Genomic DNA, 22,923 nt, shown 5'->3' with positions numbered 1-22,923 from the left:
AGAGGCTGGAGAGAAGAACTTCCCAAATGTAAGAAGGGGACAGAGGGAAATAAGAAAGAAAAGAGCATGAACCAGAAGGCAGAGGCTATAGGATGTGCTGTCAGTCCCATTCTGTGAAGGCTGAATCTCCTCAGGTGCCATGTGGGATACAGAGCGCTCCATCTGGGAGCTGGGCATCTCCTGAAAGACAAGACGTTGCAGTGGTGACCATTCTGAAGCCTTGTCTTTGTGTGGTTCTAGCTCTAAATAAATAATGCCACTTATTTTAATGTCAGCCATGGAACACCTTGGTCTAACAGGCACCAGTTGTGGAGACCGATGAGAAGAGGATCGTTTTCAGCTACATAGCAGCAAAATACAATGTCTATGGGAAGCACCTGAAGTAGAGAGCCCCCTATACTGTAAAAACTCTTTTTTTTGTTTGATAGACTACAGTTCATACAACTTCCCTGTGTAATACAAGAATAATATCCCAGTTCACAGTTATGTTCAGAGTGATTCAGCAGATTTTTGTATCGCACGTTGACCTTGCCCGCAGGCGATATCTACAACTGTTAATCAACTGGATTAGACAGGCAGGATGGTGCACGGGAGTTTCTGCTGTATTGACTCTTGGAAGTCAACAGAGTTATCAGAAGAACGTGGTCCAGGGTGCAGAGGGCAGTCTGCCTTCCGATGCCACTCTTCATTCACTGTCTCCTACAGTTGTCTTTGGCATGCGTTTTCACCAGGTCGAATTCAGAGAACCATTTTTGACAGACACAGAAAAAAATCTTCTATGATGTCCAGGAATGAAATTCAGCAGATAAAAATGTCCTGAAAGAATATCCTCCATCTCTAAGTAAGAGAAGGAAGCTTATGAAGGATTCAAGCTGAATTAGTTGATGTGACTTATGTAAGGCAGCAATCTGCTAAAGGTGACAAAAAATAAAATATTAAAATAAAATTTTGATTGCTACCACATTGTTTTTTTAAATCATGGGAGCTTTTCAGCTGTTACGATTATTTTCACCTAGCAGGTTGCCAAACAATGAAAATGGGAAGCATACAATTTTCTGCTGGCACAGATGTTTGCAATGATCATGAACTCTCATGAACCTCAGATTTGTACATAGCATGAGTCAGGAAGTTATTTTCTGTAGGTTCTAAGTGACTAAACAGATCTATTTTTTTATTATTGCTATATGAGATACGAGTTTCCCATTGTCAGAGAACTGTGTGCAATTATTTGTAGGGAGGGGCTAGAGGCCTATATAATCTCAAGACAAAGCTGCTGAGAGTTTAGAGCGAATTACACCGGGTACAAGGTAAGCTTTTTGGATTTTGGACGTGCATAGGGAATTAGTGTACTTGAAACTAAATCAGTGACTGGGGTTCATGGATTAAATACTTGTAGGTATTTTTTTACTAAGATGGTTATGTGCATCAAATGTTAAATTATTCATCAACTGCTTTCTAGGTGAAGAGATTTAAAACCCAAGAAATTTAGATCTCAGAAGTGTGGCGTGGTGTCTCTGTCTCTCACCCTCTTCTTCCTATTGTAGAGAAGATGACATGTTATTTACAATGAGCATTTTTTTTTCTTTTGCAATTTGCTTGTGCTGCTGTTAAAGCTTCAGCTTTATTGTTGACACAATGTTAATAACTGTGAAGCCATTGTAAACCAGTCACTGTCTACGTGTTTGCTGCTGATGCGCATGCACTGGTTCTGAAGGGGGGGATGACAGTCTGTCTAGAAACTATTATTGCTTTAAATTCCAGCAAAGAATTAAAATTGAACCAAGCAGATATTGCACCTTGGCTCTGTCCGTGGTAAAGGCAACTCTAATGTTACCAGAGTCAAAATCAAATTCCGCATCTTTGGGTGCTTGCCTAAAGAAATAAGAGGAGCAGGGAGTGTGGTAAATGAGATTGAATGCTTACAATGGGGTAAAAAACAAACCAACCAACCAACCAACAAGAAACCTATATCTCTTTATAATGCAGTGTAATAGCTGCTGGAGAAATCCCAGTAATTGCCAAGTTTATATCGTATACCTGATTAAGCAGTAAACTGTATCCTGAGATTACAGCTGAGATTACTGCTGGTTAGTGAGCCTAGCGGGGAAGGAGCCCCACTGGATCTTCCGCTTATAAATCGAGAAGGGCTCATGGGCAACGTGACCGTGGAAGGTCTCCTTAGGTAGAGCAATCATTAAATGATTGAGTTTACTATCCCTGAAGAAGTTAGAAGGGTGGTCAGCAGAACTGCTACTTTGGACTTCCAAAGGGCAGCCTTTGACCTGTTCAGAAGGCTGGTTGGCAGAGTCCCTTGGGAGACAGACCTGAAGGACAAAGGAGTGCAGGAAGGCTGGTCTCTCTTCAAGAAGATAAGCTTAGAGGCGCAGGAGCAGGCTGTCCCCGTGTGCCGGAAGGTGAGCCTGTGGGGAAGAAGGCCGGCCTGGCTGAATAGAGAGCTGTGGCTGGAACTTAGGAATAAAAAGAGAATTTATAACCTTTGGAAGGAGGGGCAGGCCGCTCAGGAGGAATGCAAGAACTCTGTGAGGTTAAGCAGGGAGAAAATCAGAAGGGTCAAAGCCCAACCAGAGCTGAGCCTGGCCACCGCTGTGAAAGGCAACAAGAAATGTTTCTATAAATATATCAGCAACAAGAGGAGGGCTAAGGAGAATCTCCGTCCCCTGATGGATGCGGGGGGAAACATAGTGACAGAAGATGAGGGAAAGGCTGAGGTACTAAATGCCTTCTTTTCCTTCAGTGTTTAATAGTCAGAACAGTTGTGCTCCAGGTACCCAGCCCCCTGAGCCAGAAGACAGGGATGGGGAGCAGAATGAAGCCCCAATAACCCAAGGGGAAATGGTTAGCAACCTGCTACACCACTTGGACACCCACGAGTCTATGGGGCCAGATGGGATACACCCAAGGGTGCTGAGGGAGCTGGCGGAGGTGATCACTGAGCCACTTTCCATTTTGTACCAGCAATCTTGGCCAACTGGGGAGGTGCCAGTTGACTGGAAGTTGGCTAACGTGGCGCCCATCTACAAGAAGGGCCGGAAGGACGATCTGGGGAACTACTGACCTGTGAGTCTAACCTCGGTGTTGGGAAAGGTCATGGAGCAGATGATCTTGAGTAACATCACACAGCACTTACAAGAGAACCGTATTATCAGGCCCAGTCACCATGGGTTTATGAAAGGCAGGTCCTGTTGATTGACAGCTGGCAGCAGTGTGCCCAGGTGGCCAAAAAGGCCAACAGCATCCTGGCTTGTATCAGGAATTGTGTGGCCAGCAGGACTAGAGAAGTGATTGTGCCATTGTACTTGACACTGGTGAGGCCCCACCTCAAATATTGTGTTCAGTTCTGGGCCCCTCATCATAAGAAGGACATTGAGGTACTAGAGAGAGTGCAGAGGAGGGCGACGAAGCTGGTGAGGGGTCTGGAGCACAAGTCACTGAATTAGGGGGTACAGTGGACAGCAAAAATGTCTTAAATTACTTAAGAGAATACCTGAAATAAAGTCTTACGATAGGCAATGAAGACCAGTTTGTTTCATGACTTCTTGCTGCTTGCAGGACTTAGAGATGCGGTTTAACTGCGGGACACTGGCCCTTGGCGAAATTTTACAGTAAGGGTGGTGAATCACTGGCACAGGTTGCCCAGAGAGGTGGTAGATGCCCCATCGCTGGAAACATTCAAGGCCGGGCTGGACGGGGCTCTGAGCAACCCGATCTAGTTGACGATGGCCCTGCTCGTGGCAGTGTGATAGATGAACTCACTCGACACACACACAGGGTCTTCTTTCCCCATCTGGTGGTCGCAAGGATGCAGGCTCTCCTCTTCCTCAGTGTGTCCTTTATCTGAACCCGGGGGTCTTCGTAGGAAAAAATCGCCGGTCTTCTGGTTTTTGCTGACGTTTCTGTTTATCCCCCTCACTCTGCCATCCTCTTGTCCTTCAGTCCACGATTTATCAGTAAGTCTGTGTTTCTTCAAAGAGACTCGGGACATTCTTACCAGTACCATGAGGCAGCTCATGTGGCCAGCAACAGGAATCACTAGGTCATTTTGACATTTACTGCGGCAGGGGGGATGGACTAGATGGTCTTTAAGGGCCCCTTCCAAGCCAAACTATTGCACGATTCCGCGAGGCCGCGGTCGCCGGGCCTTTGGGAGGGCGGGGGCGGGCAGGCTGCGCCGCCGCTGGGAGCAGCAGCGGGGCCGCTGAGGGGCGGGGCGGCCACTGCTCGGCGGGCCGGGGCTTGGGTCGCGCAGCGGGCGGGGAGTTGGTGGAGCCGGAGCTCAGGCGGTGGTGCGGTGGGTGCTGCCAGCGGCGGGCGGGGGGCTGCTGCGGGGGGCTGCTGCGGGGGTCGGCGGCTCCGCGGGGCGGATGGGGGCGGCGGCGGAGGTGGCCCCGCTGTGAATTGCTGCTGCGAAGCGCGGCCCGTGGCGGGGGCGCAGGGCGGGCAGCTGCTCCCCGGGCTGACCGCCGGCCTCGGGGCCGTGCGCTGCCGCCTCTGCGGAGCCGCGGGAGCGATTCGCGCCGTGGCGCGGTGTGGAGGGAAGGAGGGCAGGGCAGGGCCGGGCTGCCTGTCCTCCCGGGCCAGCCGCGCAGGGGTCGGAGCCCGCCTGCCGGGGCTGCGTCCGCCAGCCGGGCCCCTGGCGGGAGGGCGGAAGGCGGGTCCGTGGCAGAGCGGCCTTTGCTTCGGGAAGGCCCTTGGGCGTCGTGCGGCGCTGGCCGGGGTGGGCGTGCGGGGTGACGCCACCTGGTCCCCGGCAGCAGGAGCCCAGGCCGGGGGGTGGGCGTGCGCGGAGCGGGGTTGTGTCTGGCTCTGGGTGCGATCAGCGGGGAATCTGAACCCGAGCTGCTGGTTGGAGTGAAAGGTTTAAACATCTCTCGGGGGAATTGGCCGTTCACCTCGTTCAAACGCTCCTCGTAGCCCAGGGGGTGGAAGGAAGGCTTTTCGAGCCCAGACTTGGCCTGGATCCTGGTAGGAACCACACGCTGATTAGCAATTAGTCTTAAGAGTGTCTGGAGAGCGAGCCGGGCCCAGCGCAGTGCGAGGGCTGTGCTGGAAGGGCACTGTGTGTGAGGAGCAGAGTGGTGCAAGGAGCTGCTTTGGGGTCCACGTCCAGTTAGGAAGGATGTTTAAGATCTTGCAGCCAGTTATGAGCTTGCCGTTAATTTCACTTACCTTGTTTCTCATTGGAAGGCTGGTGCCTGAATGATTTTGGACAAAGGGACCTTTTAATACAGTGATCACAGCGGTAGCCGTTACTCTGGCAACTACCTGGCTGAGGTCCAAGGAAGGTCAGATCCGCTAGAACGTCAAGAAAGTTTGTGATTTCTTTTCAGGTCCAGCGTTGCTATTTAAGAAAGATCATTTACCAGCTTGGCTACTCTTTTATGGCTCATTGCTTTACAAAGGGGTATTCCTGGCAGAGCACTAATAGTGTCACCAAAGTACTTTGCCACCCTGTGTAAGCGTTCAGTCCTTAAGCAGTGCAGTTCCGGGAAAATGTAAGCTTTTTCGTACCCGAGCAAGAAGACTCAAGCCTTGGCCAGTCCCCACACAGAACTGTGATGAACAAGTACAAGTTATGTTGATATCTGAACTTTTTTCCACTGACACTTGCTCTGCTCTTCAGCTTTCCTGGCTGTTGGGAGTGGAGCGGTGAGCTCTGGCAAGCAGGGCTCTGGCTGGGCTCGTCCTTATGGGCTCTACCTCTGCTTCAGGGAGAGGTCAGGGAAATTTGTTCTTTCTGCTGATGCTGGCCTGTCCTTGTAGTGCTGGGTAAAGAACTGGCTGGGTGGCTGGGCCAAAGGAGTTGTGGTGAATGGAGCCAAATCCAGTTGGTGGCCGGTCACGAGTGTTGTTCCCCGGGGATCAGTACGGGGCCCAGTTCTGTTTAATCTCTTTATCAATTATCTGAGTGAGGGGATTGAGTGCACCCTTAGTAAATTTGCAGATGAAACCAAATTGGGTGGGAGTGTTGATCTGCTGGAGGGTAGGAAGGCCATACAGAGGGATCTGGACCAGTTGGATCGTGGGGCTGAGGCCAGTTGTCTGAGGTTTAACAAGGCCAAGTGCCGGGTCCTGCCCAAAGAAATAAGAGGAGGAGGGAGTGTTGCAAATGAGATCGAATGCTTACAATGGCATAAAAAAACCCCCAATCCCTTATATCACTTTATAATGCAGCATAATAACTACTGGAGAAAACACAGCAATTGCTGATTTTATATTGTATACCTGATTAAACAGTAAACTGTATCCTGAGATAATGCCAAAATAAACAGAGCAGCGTGTCTCGCATACCCTGCTTTTTGGTCAGAGCAGAACGCTTTGGGATGCCAGGAAGTTTTCATTTGCTTGTTTTCTGACACGGGCAAATCTCAGAGTTCTGCTTAGCTAAACTACTCACATAAAAGACATCTTAAGGCAAAATGACAAGTAGCATCTCAGTATAGTTTTGTACTATACTAAATTGAAGAGAGTCTTGGACCATAAATTGGTTTCAAACAAGGCAACCTTGAACAATGCTTAAGAACTAGTTAGAGACTCAAAAGCAGCATTCTGAATCTTTATTTTGCAAATCTTACTTCTTTATTTCAATCAGTAGGAAATCAGGCACATAGAAACATGGCTGCGAAACCCAAGCTGCACTACATCAACGAACGAGGCCGAATGGAGCCGATACGATGGTTACTGGCAGCAGCCGGGGTGGAGGTTTGTCTTTCTTTTTTATTCTCGGAGTGTGTGACAAAAACATCTTTTCACTGTTCCATATAAAAAATGTGAGTGACCAGAAGTTTCAAGCTCTGTATTTAGGGCATTGCTGACCAAGCCAACGATGACCACCAGCTTACTCGTAAGCAGGAGGGCTTAGGGTTCCCGTTTCACTTCCAAGCATCATGTGCCAAGCCTACTGGTAGCACCATAAATGCCTCTCCCCTGTAGCTAGTGACAGAAAAAAGTTATAACCACAGAAGAAGAACCTGGCTGCTTAACTTCTGATCACAAGGGTCCAGGACTTTTAACTCTGAAGGCCTCCAATTAAATCCCGGTGTTCAAAATAGCAAAAAATTATTATGCCTATTAACATATAGCTCATCCCTGAAGTTATTGCATATCATAAAAAACACCAGTAATTCTTTTTACCTCTTACAGTTTCTGATATTAAATGGGAGAGGGAGTGATTTAAGAGCTGTGAGGTTTTGTCATGGTGATGGGCACTGTGCAGAAAGCCGCATGGGGCACATCATCTCTTCTCTTTGTCCGTCCATTTGCCAGCTTGTGGCCAAGGACCTATAACACAGTGCTGCTGTTGCAGTGTGAATTTACTTATCCCCTCCTCTGCCTACACTGTCTCTTGCCGGCACTGACAACAAAAGCGGCGTGGTCCTCGTTTGTTCGGCAGACAGGGGTTTGTGCCTTTCAGTCACCTGAGCTTTAGAGAAATCTTACCTGCACAAAAATATGAACCACATGGGAGAAGGAAGAGGAGACAATGTGACAGAGGCAAAATAGATTTTTAAAGCTATTGCTTCCCCCAGACACAGCTCTTTGTGCCTTCACTGTCTCATGCAAAGCAGAAGCTATTGATAAAACATGAAACATGCAGTGACAACACGACTTTTCTTCTGTATTTCCTGCAGTTTGAAGAATGTTTTATGAAAACAAAGGATGATCTGACAAAGTTAAGGAAGGGTAAGTTTTCTTCACTTGTTAATAATTTTTAATAACAAGAACAGTAGCTTGTCTTAAAAAGCCTACGGCGTCTTATGTCTCTTAAAAAGAAAAACTAGACTAGATTGTACATGGGGTATCACAGCTGCTCCCTGCAGCGTTAGATGGCATCATCCACCCAGTCACAAAGATATTATTATATGCATTTATATTCTCATCATATGTTGTCAAGCCTTTAAATAGTACAGATTTCCATAATACTTACCAAAGCATAGACAGAAAACATACTTCAGTTCTAGGGTAATGGCTGGACTCAATGATCTTAAGGGTCTTTTCCAACCTAAATGAGTCTATGATTCTAAATAAAAAATAGTATGTGTGGTTACTTTGCCAAACATCCACTAATGGTTCTCACTCACAGACTGAATGTCTCCTTGTCTTGTCCCCTTTGCCCTAGATGGATTCCTGCTGTTTCAGCAAGTGCCCATGGTGGAGATGGATGGGATGAAGATGGTGCAGACCAGAGCCATCCTCAACTACATAGCAGCAAAGCACAACCTCTACGGGAAGGACCTGAAGGAGAGAGCCCTGTACGGTAGCAGCACCGCCTTTGTTTGTTAGACTACAGTCCATCCTACCTCTCTGCGTAACACAGGAATATCCCAGCTCGCAGTGAGATTCAGGGTGATACAACAGTTTTTCACGTGGCACGTGCTGACTGTGGCTGCAGGTGATGTTGCAACAGCAGCTCGATTAGATAGGCAGGATGCAGCAAGGGAGTTCGTGGAGGCCCAAGGTCAATACAGTCATCAGAAGAAAGCAGTCGGGAGTGCAGAGGGCAGACTGTCTCCCTGACACAGCTTTGCGTTTTCTCCTGCAGTTGTCAGCAGCAGGGATTTTCACCACATCAGGTTCAGAGAAATGTCTTTGATGGAAACAAAAACCTTCTCTCTAATAACAACCAGGAATCACAATTAGAATTATTAACTGCTGATTAAAGGATAGGACTCTTAAGGCGCATGGTTTGACTTGAAGTATTTTTAAATGCCTCAACCTAATTAGCACAGAAAAACATATTTTAGGATCTTTTCCAGGAACTGTACAGACCTACTGTGTAACTTACTGTGTCCGATTGGACTTTTAACACAAGTTTGGATGACACACATGCCACTTTTGTACTTGGGTTCAAAGAAACCCACTTAATACAGAGAAGTATCACTCGTAGTGAAAAATGGACGTGGTGCAGTCCTTTTGTTTTTGGTGAGGCACTTTGCACTTGTCTTTTACCACACTCCCACTTTTCCCCTGAAGCTACTGCACTCGGGGGGAACTGCTCCAAGCTGTGCATGCTGGATAGAAGAGGTGGAGAGTTCCCAGCATCTCAGTGGGGTTATTGCTGGTAGATGTCGTGCCATTCAGACCTCCTGTGTTTGACTTGACCAGCTGGATCTCTTCATTTCAGAATTGATATGTACGTGGAAGGATTATTTGATCTGAATGAGTTAATCATAACCTATGATTACGGACCAGCAGATAAAAAGGAGCAACAATTAGCTACTATTTTGGACAAGGCCACAAACAGATACTTCCCGGTCTTTGAGAAGGTAGGTGGCAAAGATGTAGCAGCTTAATTAATATTGTTTTCCTAAAACTCCGTTCTGGATCTACACTTATTGAGTGAGACAGGGAACAAAAATTGCCACTTTAAAATATAAATGCTGTGGTTTTTGTGGGACTGGCACAAGGATGGAGACAGCACACTGCAGAGGGGACACACAGCACTACAAATGTGGGAGAGACGCAGAGCTGCAAAACCCAGGAAACACTGAGCCCTCAAACGTCCATGTTTCAGTCTGGATGTTGCTTCAGACAAAAGACACTATAGCATCAGCTTTTACATAAAGTTTGCTCCTAATGTGCAGAACTCCCTGTACCATACATGCTGTGTAGTGCATGACAGCTCCTTCTGTACTAAAATGAAGACTGGATTAGCTGGGTGTCAAGAGCACGAGGCACAAGTTACATAAGGAGAGCTCTCAAGGCAATATTCCCAAAACTGAAGAAGAAACAGGTGAGAACTCAGGGAGCTGCCCTTAATTTGAAACAATCCAAGATACTCTTACTATGCCCTGTGCTGAACTTAAGCCTGATGTAAATTTTGTAGGCATTTGCAGAGATGGTTTTATCCCATAAAGCTTAGCTTTCAACACAGCAGCGCTGATTACATGAGCTACAGAACTGAAGGCAGGAGAGATACAGCTGAGCCGCCAGAAGAATGCAAAAGAGAAAGCACTGATAAATGATGCAGGGATGACAGTGTGGTCAGATCATTCCTTTGCACTACAGATGTTCCTATTGCATTTTCTTCTTTCAAGGATAACTCCATGGAGTTTATGACCTTGCTTTGAAGAAAAAAAAAAAAACCACATCTGCTTCTGGTTCTCTGTTTTTAGGTTTTGAAAGAGCATGGACAAGACTTTCTTGTTGGCAACCGGCTTAGCAGGGCAGATGTGCAATTACTTGAAATCCTTTTAATGGCAGAAGAATGCAAGCCTGATATCCTGGCCCAGTTTCCTCTCTTGCAGGTAACAGAATGGACAGTTTTAATGGACAGTGAATCAAAGCAGGGCCACTGATGAAAACTGGCTGAGAAATACGGGGGAGTGTGAGGGTGGGGAAAGAAATGAAAGACAAAACCAAACATCCAAAGTAATTTTAGCTGACCCCAAATACTGATGGTTATTGCTGCCTTCTGTCACTGTAGCCACAAAAGTATAATAGGGTGAAGCATGTAGGTTCTTCTGCAGGATCAATGCACAATGTTATTTTTAGAGCATGGATAACATTGAAACGTCTGACAGTTACCATAGTTCTTAAGCACAGTACTGGTTTGGTTTTGTTTTGTAGAGTTTTAAAGCAAGAATAAGCAGTATCCCCACAATAAAGAAATTCCTGCAGCCTGGCAGCCAGAGGAAACCACCACCACGACAAGAAGATGTAGCAGACATCCTGAAAATTTTCTACTGAGCAGCAACCTAAGCCCACGGAAACTCTATCATGGTTGTTGCGTTTGCTGAGAGTGGTGAAGTGAAATGAATGAAAACAGTGAAAAAGTTTTTGATTTCTTTTTCCTTAGATACAGCACTGGTTTTAGCCTACCGCAAACACTTCCAATGTAAATCTGCGTGAGCATGCCAGCAAATGAAATAGTTCACTGAATTAGGGGGTACACTGGACAACAAAAATGTCTTAAATTACTTAAGAGAATACCTGAAATAAAGTCTTACGATTGGCAATGAAGACCTGGTTGTTCCATGACTTCTTGCTGCTACTTACACACCTAGGGGTTCCCTGGTTCTGTCTTTCTGGCATTCCCAAGAGCTGCTGGAAAATGAAGAGAGCTTATAAGTTGCATGTGAGTTGTACCTTATAATCACTTCTATCAAGCTCTACTACTGAGAGGATAGCAAGACAGTTGAACGCATAAATATGTGTATTATTTAAGACCAAATCAACCAAGTACGTAAATGTACCCTAAAATGTACCCTAGCCAGTACCCTAAAACCAACTAATGGTCTAGTACTGGCGGTTTCAGGCTGGGCAAACTCAGGACACTAAAACTCCTGCTAATGCCAACAGTTTCTTTATAAGTAACGTCATGCAGCTGGACCAAGTCTTAGCATCAAGAAAGGAAAAAACACAATGTTTTTCTGCAGCAGCATTATGCGACATAATGTGTGAGCTGCGCTTTTCAAGTGTGTTGAATACAGGTAGCAACAGCTTAGAAAAACGACAACAAATGGGACCTTTGTTTTAAACAACATGGAACACCGGAGCTGCACGTCAGTTCTGCAGCATGGCGGCACTGGGCATATCCCAGCAGGTCTCATTAGGCACATCTGAGTCTCCCTTCTCTACAGTCCCTATTGCCCCTGCTAATACAATATGATGCAACAGTTTGTGTGTGCAGCTATATCCCTTGCAAGTACATTTTAAATATTAGCTCATAATTTTAAACGCAGCTCCAACCCAAATTAATACAGCTCTGATGTGTTTCATGTAGAGAGGAAGTTCACAAAGCCTGTGACATGAAACATTTTCCAGTGCTTTGTCAATAAAGCAATATCATGTCTAAAGAAGTATATATATATTTATGCCTTATTGTTTTAAAGGAAGAGGCTAAATGGAAGCAAGCTGGTGCCCAGCAGCTGAGGTGAACACTCACTCCTAAGTTATTAGGGTGTCTTTGAGATTTCCCCTAGTTTTAACTCCTGGATGGTCACTCTGGACCTAGAGTGCTTAAGAGACTGGATGCCTTCAGGCATGCAAGATACAAATGACACTTCTACAGCATTTTCCAAAACACTTTACAAGCTCAGTGAAGTGACATTTCCAAAAGTCCTGTTAAATTAGGAGACAGACTGTATTGTATTTTTCACTTTTATTTAGGCTAGTGCGTGTGTCGAAGAGGACTTTCCTGAAATCTTGATGGAAACCTCTGATAGGTTAGGGAATGTCAGTGTTGGGATAAATCACACGCTGAAGACTCCTCTCTTCTACCCCTAAGGAAAGGTTGCAGGGACTGGCTTCATCTCAATTTTTAACCGCGCAGCTGAGACAGCATCCTTTTGAGTAGTTCGAATGTCCAACGTAGCTCAAGTGCATGATGAGGGATTCCTCCTGAATTTAGACCTGAATTGACACTTACGTAAAAGACACTGGACAGCTAGACTAGGCGTAGGTGCCTACCAGGTTGGGTAGGTCTACAGTGTCGCTAACTTTCATGCTTGAAAGCATATTTTCTTACCTTGCAGTTCTCTAACACAGTGGATGTCAAGTCCTTGCAGGAGTAGTCACTGGACCTTGCATATCTCCTAGAGCTTATCATGGCCAGGCCTACAAATGATTAATCCAGCCAAACTACTTAAGAGTGAGTTTGGATTTCTGAAACACTACCAGACACACCTTGGTGCATATATCTGTGCAGAAAAAGGTTCAGTCATCACTCACATGGTGCTCGCTGCTGCGTGGTAAGTCATGTCTGTCCAACAGTGCCGGAAACACCCTTTCCGGCAGTGCCGTTTGATCTTTTACTCTTAAAAACCCCTGTGCTAACAGCAAACGTCAGTGCTCCCGGGAGCCAGAGGGGAAAGCAGTGCCTTCTCAAGCAAGCAAATTCTCAGGCAGAGTTTTGTTCCAGTACAAAACATGAACAAACCAATTCAGGCCAGATGTCAACAGAAAACAAAATGTGGGCAGCTTGTGCTTCTCTAGAAATACCAAGAGTGGGTTTCTGCTGCACAGAGCACAGATAGCTGGGCTCTTGGTGACATCCCTGCAGGGCTGTTTGTCCTGCCGTGGTGCGGTCCGCAGCGCCGGGCTCTCTGCAGCAGCGGCTGGGGACCAGAGGATGCCCTGGAACGTGCACAGTGGTGTGGACACCTCTGCATAGGTGACCGAGCCCCGCTGCGGGCTCTCAGAGGCTGGAGAGAAGAACTTCCCAAATGTAAGAAGGGGACAGAGGGAAATAAGAAAGAAAAGAGCATGAACCAGAAGGCAGAGGCTAGAGGATGTGCTGTCAGTCCCATTCTGTGAAGGCTGAATCTCCTCAGGTGCCATATGGGATACAGAGCGCTCCATCTGGGAGCTGGGCATCTCCTGAAAGACAAGACGTTGCAGTGGTGACCATTCTGAAGCCTTGTCCTTGTGTGGTTCTAGCTCTAAATAAATAATGCCACTTATTTTAATGTCAGCCATGGAACACCTTGGTCTAACAGGCACCAGTTGTGGAGACCGATGAGAAGAGGATCGTTTTCAGCTACATAGCAGCAAAATACAATGTCTATGGGAAGCACCTGAAGTAGAGAGCCCCCTATACTGTAAAAACTCTTTTTTTTGTTTGATAGACTACAGTTCATACAACTTCCCTGTGTAATACAAGAATAATATCCCAGTTCACAGTTATGTTCAGAGTGATTCAGCAGATTTTTGTATCGCACGTTGACCTTGCCCGCAGGCGATATCTACCACTGTTAATCAACTGGATTAGACAGGCAGGATGGTGCATGGGAGTTTCTGCTGTATTGACTCTTGGAAGTCAACAGAGTTATCAGAAGAACGTGGTCCAGGGTGCAGAGGGCAGTCTGCCTTCCGATGCCACTCTTCATTCACTGTCTCCTACAGTTGTCTTTGGCATGCGTTTTCACCAGGTCGAATTCAGAGAACCATTTTTGACAGACACAGAAAAAAATCTTCTATGATGTCCAGGAATGAAATTCAGCAGATAAAAATGTCCTGAAAGAATATCCTCCATCTCTAAGTAAGAGAAGGAAGCTTATGAAGGATTCAAGCTGAATTAGTTGATGTGACTTATGTAAGGCAGCAATCTGCTAAAGGTGACAAAAAATAAAATATTAAAATAAAATTTTGATTGCTACCACATTATTTTTTTAAATCATGGGAGCTTTTCAGCTGTTACGATTATTTTCACCTAGCAGGTTGCCAAACAATGAAAATGGGAAGCATACAATTTTCTGCTGGCACAGATGTTTGCAATGATCATGAACTCTCATGAACCTCAGATTTGTACATAGCATGAGTCAGGAAGTTATTTTCTGTAGGTTCTAAGTGACTAAACAGATCTATTTTTTTATTATTGCTATATGAGATACGAGTTTCCCATTGTCAGAGAACTGTGTGCAATTATTTGTAGGGAGGGGCTAGAGGCCTATATAATCTCAAGACAAAGCTGCTGAGAGTTTAGAGCGAATTACACCGGGTACAAGGTAAGCTTTTTGGATTTTGGACGTGCATAGGGAATTAGTGTACTTGAAACTAAGTCAGTGACTGGGGTTCATGGATTAAATACTTGTAGGTATTTTTTTACTAAGATGGTTATGTGCATCAAATGTTAAATTATTCATCAACTGCTTTCTAGGTGAAGAGATTTAAAACCCAAGAAATTTAGATCTCAGAAGTGTGGCGTGGTGTCTCTGTCTCTCACCCTCTTCTTCCTATTGTAGAGAAGATGACATGTTATTTACAATGAGCATTTTTTTTTCTTTTGCAATTTGCTTGTGCTGCTGTTAATGCTTCAGCTTTATTGTTGACACAATGTTAATAACTGTGAAGCCATTGTAAACCAGTCACTGTCTACGTGTTTGCTGCTGATGCGCATGCACTGGTTCTGAAGGGGGGATGACAGTCTGTCTAGAAACTATTATTGCTTTAAATTCCAGCAAAGAATTAAAATTGAACCAAGCAGATATTGCACCTTGGCTCTGTCCGTGGTAAAGGCAACTCTAATGTTACCAGAGTCAAAATCAAATTCCGCATCTTTGGGTGCTTGCCTAAAGAAATAAGAGGAGCAGGGAGTGTTGTAAATGAGATTGAATGCTTACAATGGGGTAAAAAACAAACCAACCAACCAACCAACAAGAAACCTATATAATGCAGTGTAATAGCTGCTGGAGAAAGCCCAGCAATTGCCAAGTTTATATCGTATACCTGATTAAGCAGTAAACTGTATCCTGAGATTACAGCTGAGATTACTGCTGGTTAGTGAGCCTAGCGGGGAAGGAGCCCCACTGGATCTTCTGCTTATAAATCGAGAAGGGCTCATGGGCAACGTGACCATGGGAGGTCTCCTTAGGTAGAGCAATCATTAAATGATTGAGTTTACTATCCTTGAAGAAGTTAGAAGGGTGGTCAGCAGAACTGCTACTTTGGACTTCCAAAGGGCAGGCTTTGACCTGTTCAGAAGGCTGGTTGGCAGAGTCCCTTGGGAGACAGACCTGAAGGACAAAGGAGTGCAGGAAGGCTGGTCTCTCTTCAAGAAGATAAGCTTAGAGGCGCAGGAGCAGGCTGTCCCCGTGTGCCGGAAGGTGAGCCTGTGGGGAAGAAGGCCGGCCTGGCTGAATAGAGAGCTGTGGCTGGAACTTAGGAATAAAAAGAGAATTTATAACCTTTGGAAGGAGGGGCAGGCCGCTCAGGAGGAATGCAAGAACTCTGTGAGGTTAAGCAGGGAGAAAATCGGAACGGTCAAAGCCCAACCAGAGCTGAGCCTGGCCACCGCTGTGAAAGGCAACAAGAAATGTTTCTATAAATATATCAGCAACAAGAGGAGGGCTAAGGAGAATCTCCGTCCCCTGATGGATGCGGGGGGAAACATAGTGACAGAAGATGAGGGAAAGGCTGAGGTACTAAATGCCTTCTTTTCCTTCAGTGTTTAATAGTCAGAACAGTTGTGCTCCAGGTACCCAGCCCCCTGAGCCAGAAGACAGGGATGGGGAGCAGAATGAAGCCCCAATAACCCAAGGGGAAATGGTTAGCAACCTGCCACACCACTTGGACACCCACAAGTCTATGGGGCCAGATGGGATACACCCAAGGGTGCTGAGGGAGCTGGCGGTGGTGATCACTGAGCCACTCTCCATTTTGTACCAGCAATCTTGGCCAACTGGGGAGGTGCCAGTTGACTGGAAGTTGGCTAACGTGACGCCCATCTACAAGAAGGGCCGGAAGGACGATCTGGGGAACTACTGACCTGTCAGTCTAACCTCGGTGTTGGGAAAGGTCATGGAGCAGATGATCTTGAGTAACATCACACAGCACTTACAAGAGAACCGTATTATCAGGCCCAGTCACCATGGGTTTATGAAAGGCAGGTCCTGTTGATTGACAGCTGGCAGCAGTGTGCCCAGGTGGCCTAAAAGGCCAACAGCATCCTGGCTTGTATCAGGAATAGTGTGGCCAGCAGGACTAGAGAAGTGATTGTGCCATTGTACTTGACGCTGGTGAGGCCCCACCTCAAATATTGTGTTCAGTTTTGGGCCCCTCATCATAAGAAGGACATTGAGGTACTAGAGAGAGTGCAGAGAAGGGCGACGAAGCTGGTGAGGGGTCTGGAGCACAAGTCTGATGAGGAGTGGTTGAGGGAACTGGGTCTGTTTATCCTGGAGAAAAGGAGACCAAGGTGAGACCTAATTGCTGTCTAGGGCTACCGGAAAGGAGGCTGTAGCATGGAGGGTGTTGGTCTCTTCACCCAAGTAGCAAATGATAGGACAAGTAGAAATGGCCTCAAGTTGTGCCAGGAGAGGTTTAGATTGGATATTAGGAGAAATTTACTAATGGAAAGGGTTGTCAGGTGTTGGAACAGGCTCCTCAGGGAAGTGGTGGAGTCACCATCCCTGAAGGTGTTTAAAAGGCGTTTAGATGAGGTTCTTAGTGACATGGTTTAGTGCTAGAGGTAGGTTAGGTTATGGTTGGACTTGATGATCCTGAGGGTCTCTTCCAACGAAAAGGATTCTGTGATTCTATGAAATAATGCCTAAATAAACAGAACAGCGTACTTCGCACACCCTACTTTTTGGTCAGAGCAGAATGCTTTGGGATGCCAAGAGGTTTTCATTTGCTTGTTTTCTGACACGGGCAAATCTCAGAGTTCTGCTTAGCTAAACTACTCACATAAAAGACATCTTAAGGCAAAATGACAACATGCAGTGTCTCAGTACAGTCTTTTACCTCCTCCACTAACGTGAAGAGGGTCTCGGACCATAAATTGGTTTCAAACAAGGCAACTTTGAACAATGCTTAAGAATTGGTTAGAGACTCAAGACCAGCATTCTGAATCTTTATTTTGCAAATCTTACTGCTTTACTTCAAACCGTAGGAAATCAGGCACATAGAAACATGGCTGCGAAACCCAAGCTGCACTATGTCAGCACACGAGGCCGAATGGAGCCGATACGATGGTTACTGGCAGCAGCCGGGGTGGAGGTTTGTCTTTCTTTTTTATTCTCGGAGTGTGTGACAAAAACATCTTTTCACTGTTCCGTATAAAAAACATGAGTGACCAGAAGTTTCAAGCTCTGTATTTAGGGCATTGCTGACCAAGCCAACGATGACCACCAGCTTACCTTAAGCAAGAGGGCTTAGGGTTCCCGTTTCACTTCCAAGCATCATGTGCCAGGCCTACTGGTAGCACCATAAATGCCTCTCCCCTGTAGCTAGTGACAGAAAAAAGTTATAACCACAGAAGAAGAACTTCTGATCACAAGGGTCCAGGATTTTTAATTCTGAAGGCCTCTGGTTAAGTCCCAGTGTTCAAAATAGCAAAAAATTATTATGCCTATTAACACCTAGCTCATCCCTGAAGTTATTGCATATCATAAAAAAACCAGTAATTGTTTTTACTTCTTACAATTTTTCATATTAAATGGGAGTGGAAGTGATTTAAGAGCGGTGAGGTTTTGTCATGGTGATGGGCACTAGGCAGAAAGCTGCATGGGGCACATCATCTTTTCTCTTTGTCTGTCATTTCCCGCCTTGTGGCCAAGGACCTATAACACAGTGCTGCTGTTGCAGCGTGACTTTGCTTATCCCCTCCTCTGCCTGCACCGTCTCTTGCCGGCACTGACAACAGAAGCGGCGTGGTCCTTGTTTGTTCGGCAGACAGGGGTTTGTGCCTTTCAGTCACCTGAGCTTTAGAGAAATCTTACCTGCACAAAAATATGAACCACATAGGAGAGGGAAGAGGAGACAATGTGGCAGAGGCAAAATAAAGTTTTAAAGATATTGCTTCAAAATAGGATTTATTTTTTAAACAATAAATTCCCCAAAACACAGCTCTTTGTGTCCTCACTGCCTCATGCAAAGCAGAAGCTATTGATATAATATGAAACATGCAGTGACAACACAACTTTTCTTCTGTATTTCCTGCAGTTTGAAGAATGTTTTGTGAAAACAAAGGATGATCTGACAAAGTTAAGGAAGGGTAAGTTTCCTTCACTTGTTAATGATTTTTAATAACAATAGCAATAGCTTGTCTTTAAAAGCCTAAGAAGTCTTATGTCTCTGAAAAAGAGAATCTAGACTGGAGTGTACATGGAGTATCACAGCTGCACCCTGCAGTATTACATGGCATCATCCACCCAGTTGTTTCAGTCTTCACTGAATCATAGAAGGGCTGAGGTCAGAAAGGACCTCTCGAGATCGTCTGTCCCAAATCCCCTCCTCCAGCACGGCCACTCCACAGCCTCTCTGGACAACCCACGTCCATGTTGAGTAACTCTCACAGTAAAAAAGCCTTTCCTTAAGCCCAGGTGATTGACTCTCCTGTGTTTCAGTTTGTGACTGTGCCTCCCATCCTGCGACAATACAGGTTTTTGTCATCAGGTCATCCTGAAATTCATTTGCATTTTAGGTTGCCTACAAAGCTGTTTTGTTACAATCCGTATGAAGCTAGAGTTCCACATTTCTGAATTTAACCTGTACTTCTGATGCATTCCTGTTTCTCAAGGCAGCTACTCACTTTGCTATCTTTAGCTTCCATCCTGTGCAGATGACGCTCACATTTAGGAGGGGAGGTGCCGATCTCTTCTCCCTGGTAGCCAGTTGACAAGACGCGTGGGGATGGTTCAGAGCTGCACCAGGGGAGGTTAGACTGGACATTAGGAAGCATTTCTTTAGCAAGAGAGTGGTCAAACAGTGGAAGAGGCTTCCTAGAGAGGTGCTTGATATTCCAAGACTGTCACTGTTTAAGAGGCATTTGGGCAATGCCCTTGAAAACATGCTTGAACTTTTGGCCAGCCCTGGAGTGGTCAGGCAGTTGAACTAGATGATGGTTGTAGGTGCCTTCCAGCTGAAAGTATTCTATTTCCTCCAAATGAAATTACATGTCTGTGTTGCTCCACTCCACTTGGCTTTTCAAAGATGCCTGAGCCAGGGTTGGCACTTGCAGTCCTGCTCTCCTTTAGGAAAAATGACTGGATCCCCCTGCCAGCTTTCAAAGAGTATTTTGAGACACAAGCATAAATGAAAAAGGGCTGTTAATAGCAAGCAATTTCTCTGCATGCTTGGCATACACTGGAAAAACCTCTTTACTTTGAGGGTGCCAGAGCAGTGGAACACGCTGCCCAGAGAGGTTGTGGAGTCTCCTTGTCTGGAGACATTCCAGACCTGCCTGGACACATTCCTGAGCAATCTGCTCTGGGTGAACCTGCTTTAGCAGGGGGGTTGGACTAGATGATCTCCAGAGGTCCCTTCCAACTCCAACCATTCTGTGATTCTGTGATACAAAGATGGATGTAGCTGAGCAGTTGAGTCAAGAGAGATGATTCCATAAAGAAAATACTCTGACTTGCTTCTCTGATCCATTCCTGGGGGTATTTTGTCTTCTTCCTTGCCAGAATAGGGCTTCTGCAGACCAGGACGGGATTTACATGGCTGCAGTCTCACACCAAGTGATATTTGGCTCTTGTCAAATACCATTATTTCCTGCTTCACACCTGTACAGATGTGTGTTGTTGTATAAAGTCAATATAGTAGTCACAAATATATTATATGCATTTATATTCTCATCATAAGTTTTCAAGCCTTTAAATAGTACAGATTTCCATAATACCAAAGCATGACAGAACACAGGTCATTATAGGTGAGATCCTTCGGTTCTTCTCATCTATATTAACCTCCATGAAAATCATGTGAGTTAGGGCTGTGCAGTGCAGGACTTGTCTTTTTCACTGTCTGACTGCTGAAAGTTCTGCACTTGGGCGCTTCCTCAGATTTGAGGAAACTTTAAGAAGCTGATTGATATAATACAAAGTTATTAGCATGTCCCTAAAAGTTGGTTCTGGGTTTCATGGTAAGCATTTTCCATCCATGCTATGGGAATGAGGAAGATTGCCACCAGAAGGGTTATCAAGCCCTGGAACAGGCTGCCCAGGGAAATGGTTGAGTCACCAGCCCTGGGGGGATTTGGAAGACATGTAGATGTGGTGCTTAGGGACATGGTTTAGTGGTGGCTTTGGCACCGCTAGGTTAATGGTTGGACTCAATGTTATCTTAAGGGTCTTTTCCAACCTAAATGAGTCTATGATTCTAAATGAAAAATAGTATGTGTGGTTACTTTGCCAAACATCCACTAATGGTTCTCACTCACAGACTGAATGTCTCCTTGTCTTGTCCCCTTTGCCCTAGATGGATTCCTGCTGTTTCAGCAAGTGCCCATGGTGGAGATGGATGGGATGAAGATGGTGCAGACCAGAGCCATCCTCAACTACATAGCAGCAAAGTACAACCTCTACGGGAAGGACCTGAAGGAGAGAGCCCTGTACGGTAGCAGTACCGCCTTTGTTAGACTACAGTCCATCCTACCTCTCTGCGTAACACAGGAATATCCCAGCTCGCAGTGAGATTCAGGGTGATACAACAGTTTTTCACGTGGCACGTGCTGACTGTGGCTGCAGGTGATGTTGCAACAGCAGCTCGATTAGATAGGCAGGATGCAGCAAGGGAGTTCGTGGAGGCCCAAGGTCAATACAGTCATCAGAAGAAAGCAGTCGAGAGTGCAGAGGGCAGACTGTCTCCCTGACACAGCTTTGCGTTTTCTCCTGCAGTTGTCAGCAGCAGGGATTTTCACCACATCAGGTTCAGAGAAATGTCTTTGATGGAAACAAAAACCTTCTCTCTAATAACAACCAGGAATCACAATTAGAATTATTAACTGCTGAATAAAGGATAGGACTCTTAAGGCGCATGGTTTGACTTGAAGTATTTTTAAATGCCTCAACTTAATTAGCACAGAAAAACATATTTTAGGATCTTTTTCAGGAACTGTATAGACCTACTGTGTAACTTACCGTGTCCGATTGGACTTTTAACACAAGTTTGGATGACACACATGCCACTTTTGTACTTGGGTTCAAAGAAACCCACTTAATACAGAGAAGTATCACTCGTAGTGAAAAATGGACGTGGTGCAGTCCTTTTGTTTTTGGTGAGGCACTTTGCACTTGTCTTTTACCACACTCCCACTTTTCCCCTGAAGCTACTGCACTCGGGGGGAACTGCTCCAAGCTGTGCATGCTGGATAGAAGAGGCGGAGAGTTCCCAACATCTCAGTGGGGTTATTGCCGGTAGATGTCGTGCCATTCAGACCTCCTGTGTTTGACTTGACCAGCTGGATCTCTTCATTTCAGAATTGATATGTACGTGGAAGGATTATTTGATCTGAATGAGTTACTCATCATGCATTTTATACAACCAGCAGATAAAAAGGAGCAACATTTAGCTACTATTGTGGACAAGGCCACAAACAGATACTTCCCAGTCTTTGAGAAGGTAGGTGGGAAACATGTAGCAGCTTAATTAATATTGCACAGTGTGGTCAGATCATTCGTTTGCACTACACATGTTTTTTCTGCACTTTCTTCTTTCAAGGATAACTCCATGGAGTTTATGATCTTTCTTTGAAGAAAAAAAAAATCACATCTCCTTCTGGTTCTCTGTTTTTAGGTTTTGAAAGAGCATGGACAAGACTTTCTTGTTGGCAACCAGCTTAGCAGGGCAGATGTGCAATTACTTGAAATCCTTTTAATGGCAGAAGAATGCAAGCCTGATATCCTTGCCCAGTTTCCTCTCTTGCAGGTAACAGAATGGACAGTTTTAATGGACAGTGAATCAAAGCAGGGCCACTGATGAAAACTGGCTGAGAAATACGGGGGAGTGGGAGGGTGGGGAAAGAAATGAAAGACAAAACCAAACATCCAAAGTAATTTTAGCTGTCCCCAAATACTGATGGTTATTGCTGCCTTCTGTCACTGTAGCCACAAAAGTATAATAGGGTGAAGCATGTAGGTTCTTCTGCAGGATCAATGCACAATGTTATTTTTAGAGCATGGATAACATTGAAATGTCTGACAGTTACCATAGTTCTTAAGCACAGTACTGGTTTGGTTTTGTTTTGTAGAGTTTTAAAGCAAGAATAAGCAGTGTCCCCACAATAAAGAAATTCCTGCAGCCTGGCAGCCAGAGGAAACCACCACCACGACAAGAAGATATACCAGAAATCATGAAAATTTTCTACTGAGCAGCAACCTAAACCCACAGAAACTCTATCATGTTCATTGCATTTGCTGATAGTGGTGAAGCGAAATGAATGAAAACAGTGAAAAAGTTTTTTATTTCTTTTTCCTTAGGTACAGCACTGATTTTAGCCTACCGCAAACACTTCCAATATAAATCTGCGTGAGCATGCCAGCAAATGAAATAGTTCACTGAATTAGGGGGTACACTGGACAACAAAAATGTCTTAAATTACTTAAGAGAATACCTGAAATAAAGTCTTACTATTGGCAATGAAGACCAGGTTGTTCCATGACTTCTTGCTGCTACTTACACACCTAGGGGTTCCCTGGTTCTGTCTTTCTGGCATTCCCAAGAGCTGCTGGAAAATGAAGAGAG

The 22,923-nt window shown here is 45.4% G+C and overlaps 2 protein-coding genes across 3 annotated transcripts; both read left to right on the top strand.

Annotated features, from left to right (window-relative positions):
• The first annotated feature begins 4,226 nt into the window (after positions 1-4,226).
• LOC135987519 (glutathione S-transferase-like) lies at positions 4,227-10,980 on the top strand. 2 transcript variants are annotated; one of them, XM_065632493.1, is made up of 7 exons: positions 4,227-4,309; positions 6,614-6,720; positions 7,650-7,701; positions 8,138-8,270; positions 9,143-9,284; positions 10,134-10,265; positions 10,588-10,980. In XM_065632493.1, the coding sequence occupies exons 2-7, from the start codon at positions 6,634-6,636 to the stop codon at positions 10,705-10,707; spliced, it is 666 nt and encodes a 221-aa protein (XP_065488565.1). In that variant the 5' UTR covers positions 4,227-4,309; positions 6,614-6,633; the 3' UTR covers positions 10,708-10,980. The 2 variants fall into 2 exon arrangements, with proteins under 2 accessions (XP_065488565.1, XP_065488566.1); XM_065632494.1 differs by having other exon boundaries at positions 4,232-4,309; positions 6,611-6,720.
• On the top strand, positions 4,264-22,549 carry LOC135987520 (glutathione S-transferase-like). The gene is made up of 7 exons (XM_065632495.1): positions 4,264-4,309; positions 17,351-17,457; positions 18,403-18,454; positions 20,659-20,791; positions 21,660-21,801; positions 21,976-22,107; positions 22,430-22,549. The coding sequence occupies exons 2-7, from the start codon at positions 17,371-17,373 to the stop codon at positions 22,547-22,549; spliced, it is 666 nt and encodes a 221-aa protein (XP_065488567.1). The 5' UTR covers positions 4,264-4,309; positions 17,351-17,370.
• The last annotated feature ends 374 nt before the right edge of the window (positions 22,550-22,923 follow it).

The sequence above is a fragment of the Caloenas nicobarica genome, chromosome 3 (genome assembly GCF_036013445.1).
Source record: "Caloenas nicobarica isolate bCalNic1 chromosome 3, bCalNic1.hap1, whole genome shotgun sequence".
NCBI classification, from domain to species: domain Eukaryota; kingdom Metazoa; phylum Chordata; class Aves; order Columbiformes; family Columbidae; genus Caloenas; species Caloenas nicobarica.
Note: the sequence above shows the minus strand (reverse complement) of the source record. Positions and strands in the feature narration are given on the sequence as shown.

Coding starts and splice junctions, on each gene's coding strand:
- LOC135987519 (XM_065632493.1), top strand. CDS start 6,634: ATGGCTGCGAAACCCAAGCTGCACTACATCAACGAACGAGGCCGAATG. Junction 6,721..7,649: donor TGGCAGCAGCCGGGGTGGAG/GTTTGTCTTTCT, acceptor TATTTCCTGCAG/TTTGAAGAATGTTTTATGAA. Junction 8,271..9,142: donor GACCTGAAGGAGAGAGCCCT/GTACGGTAGCAG, acceptor TCTTCATTTCAG/AATTGATATGTACGTGGAAG.
- LOC135987520 (XM_065632495.1), top strand. CDS start 17,371: ATGGCTGCGAAACCCAAGCTGCACTATGTCAGCACACGAGGCCGAATG. Junction 18,455..20,658: donor TCTGACAAAGTTAAGGAAGG/GTAAGTTTCCTT, acceptor CCTTTGCCCTAG/ATGGATTCCTGCTGTTTCAG. Junction 21,802..21,975: donor ACTTCCCAGTCTTTGAGAAG/GTAGGTGGGAAA, acceptor CTCTGTTTTTAG/GTTTTGAAAGAGCATGGACA.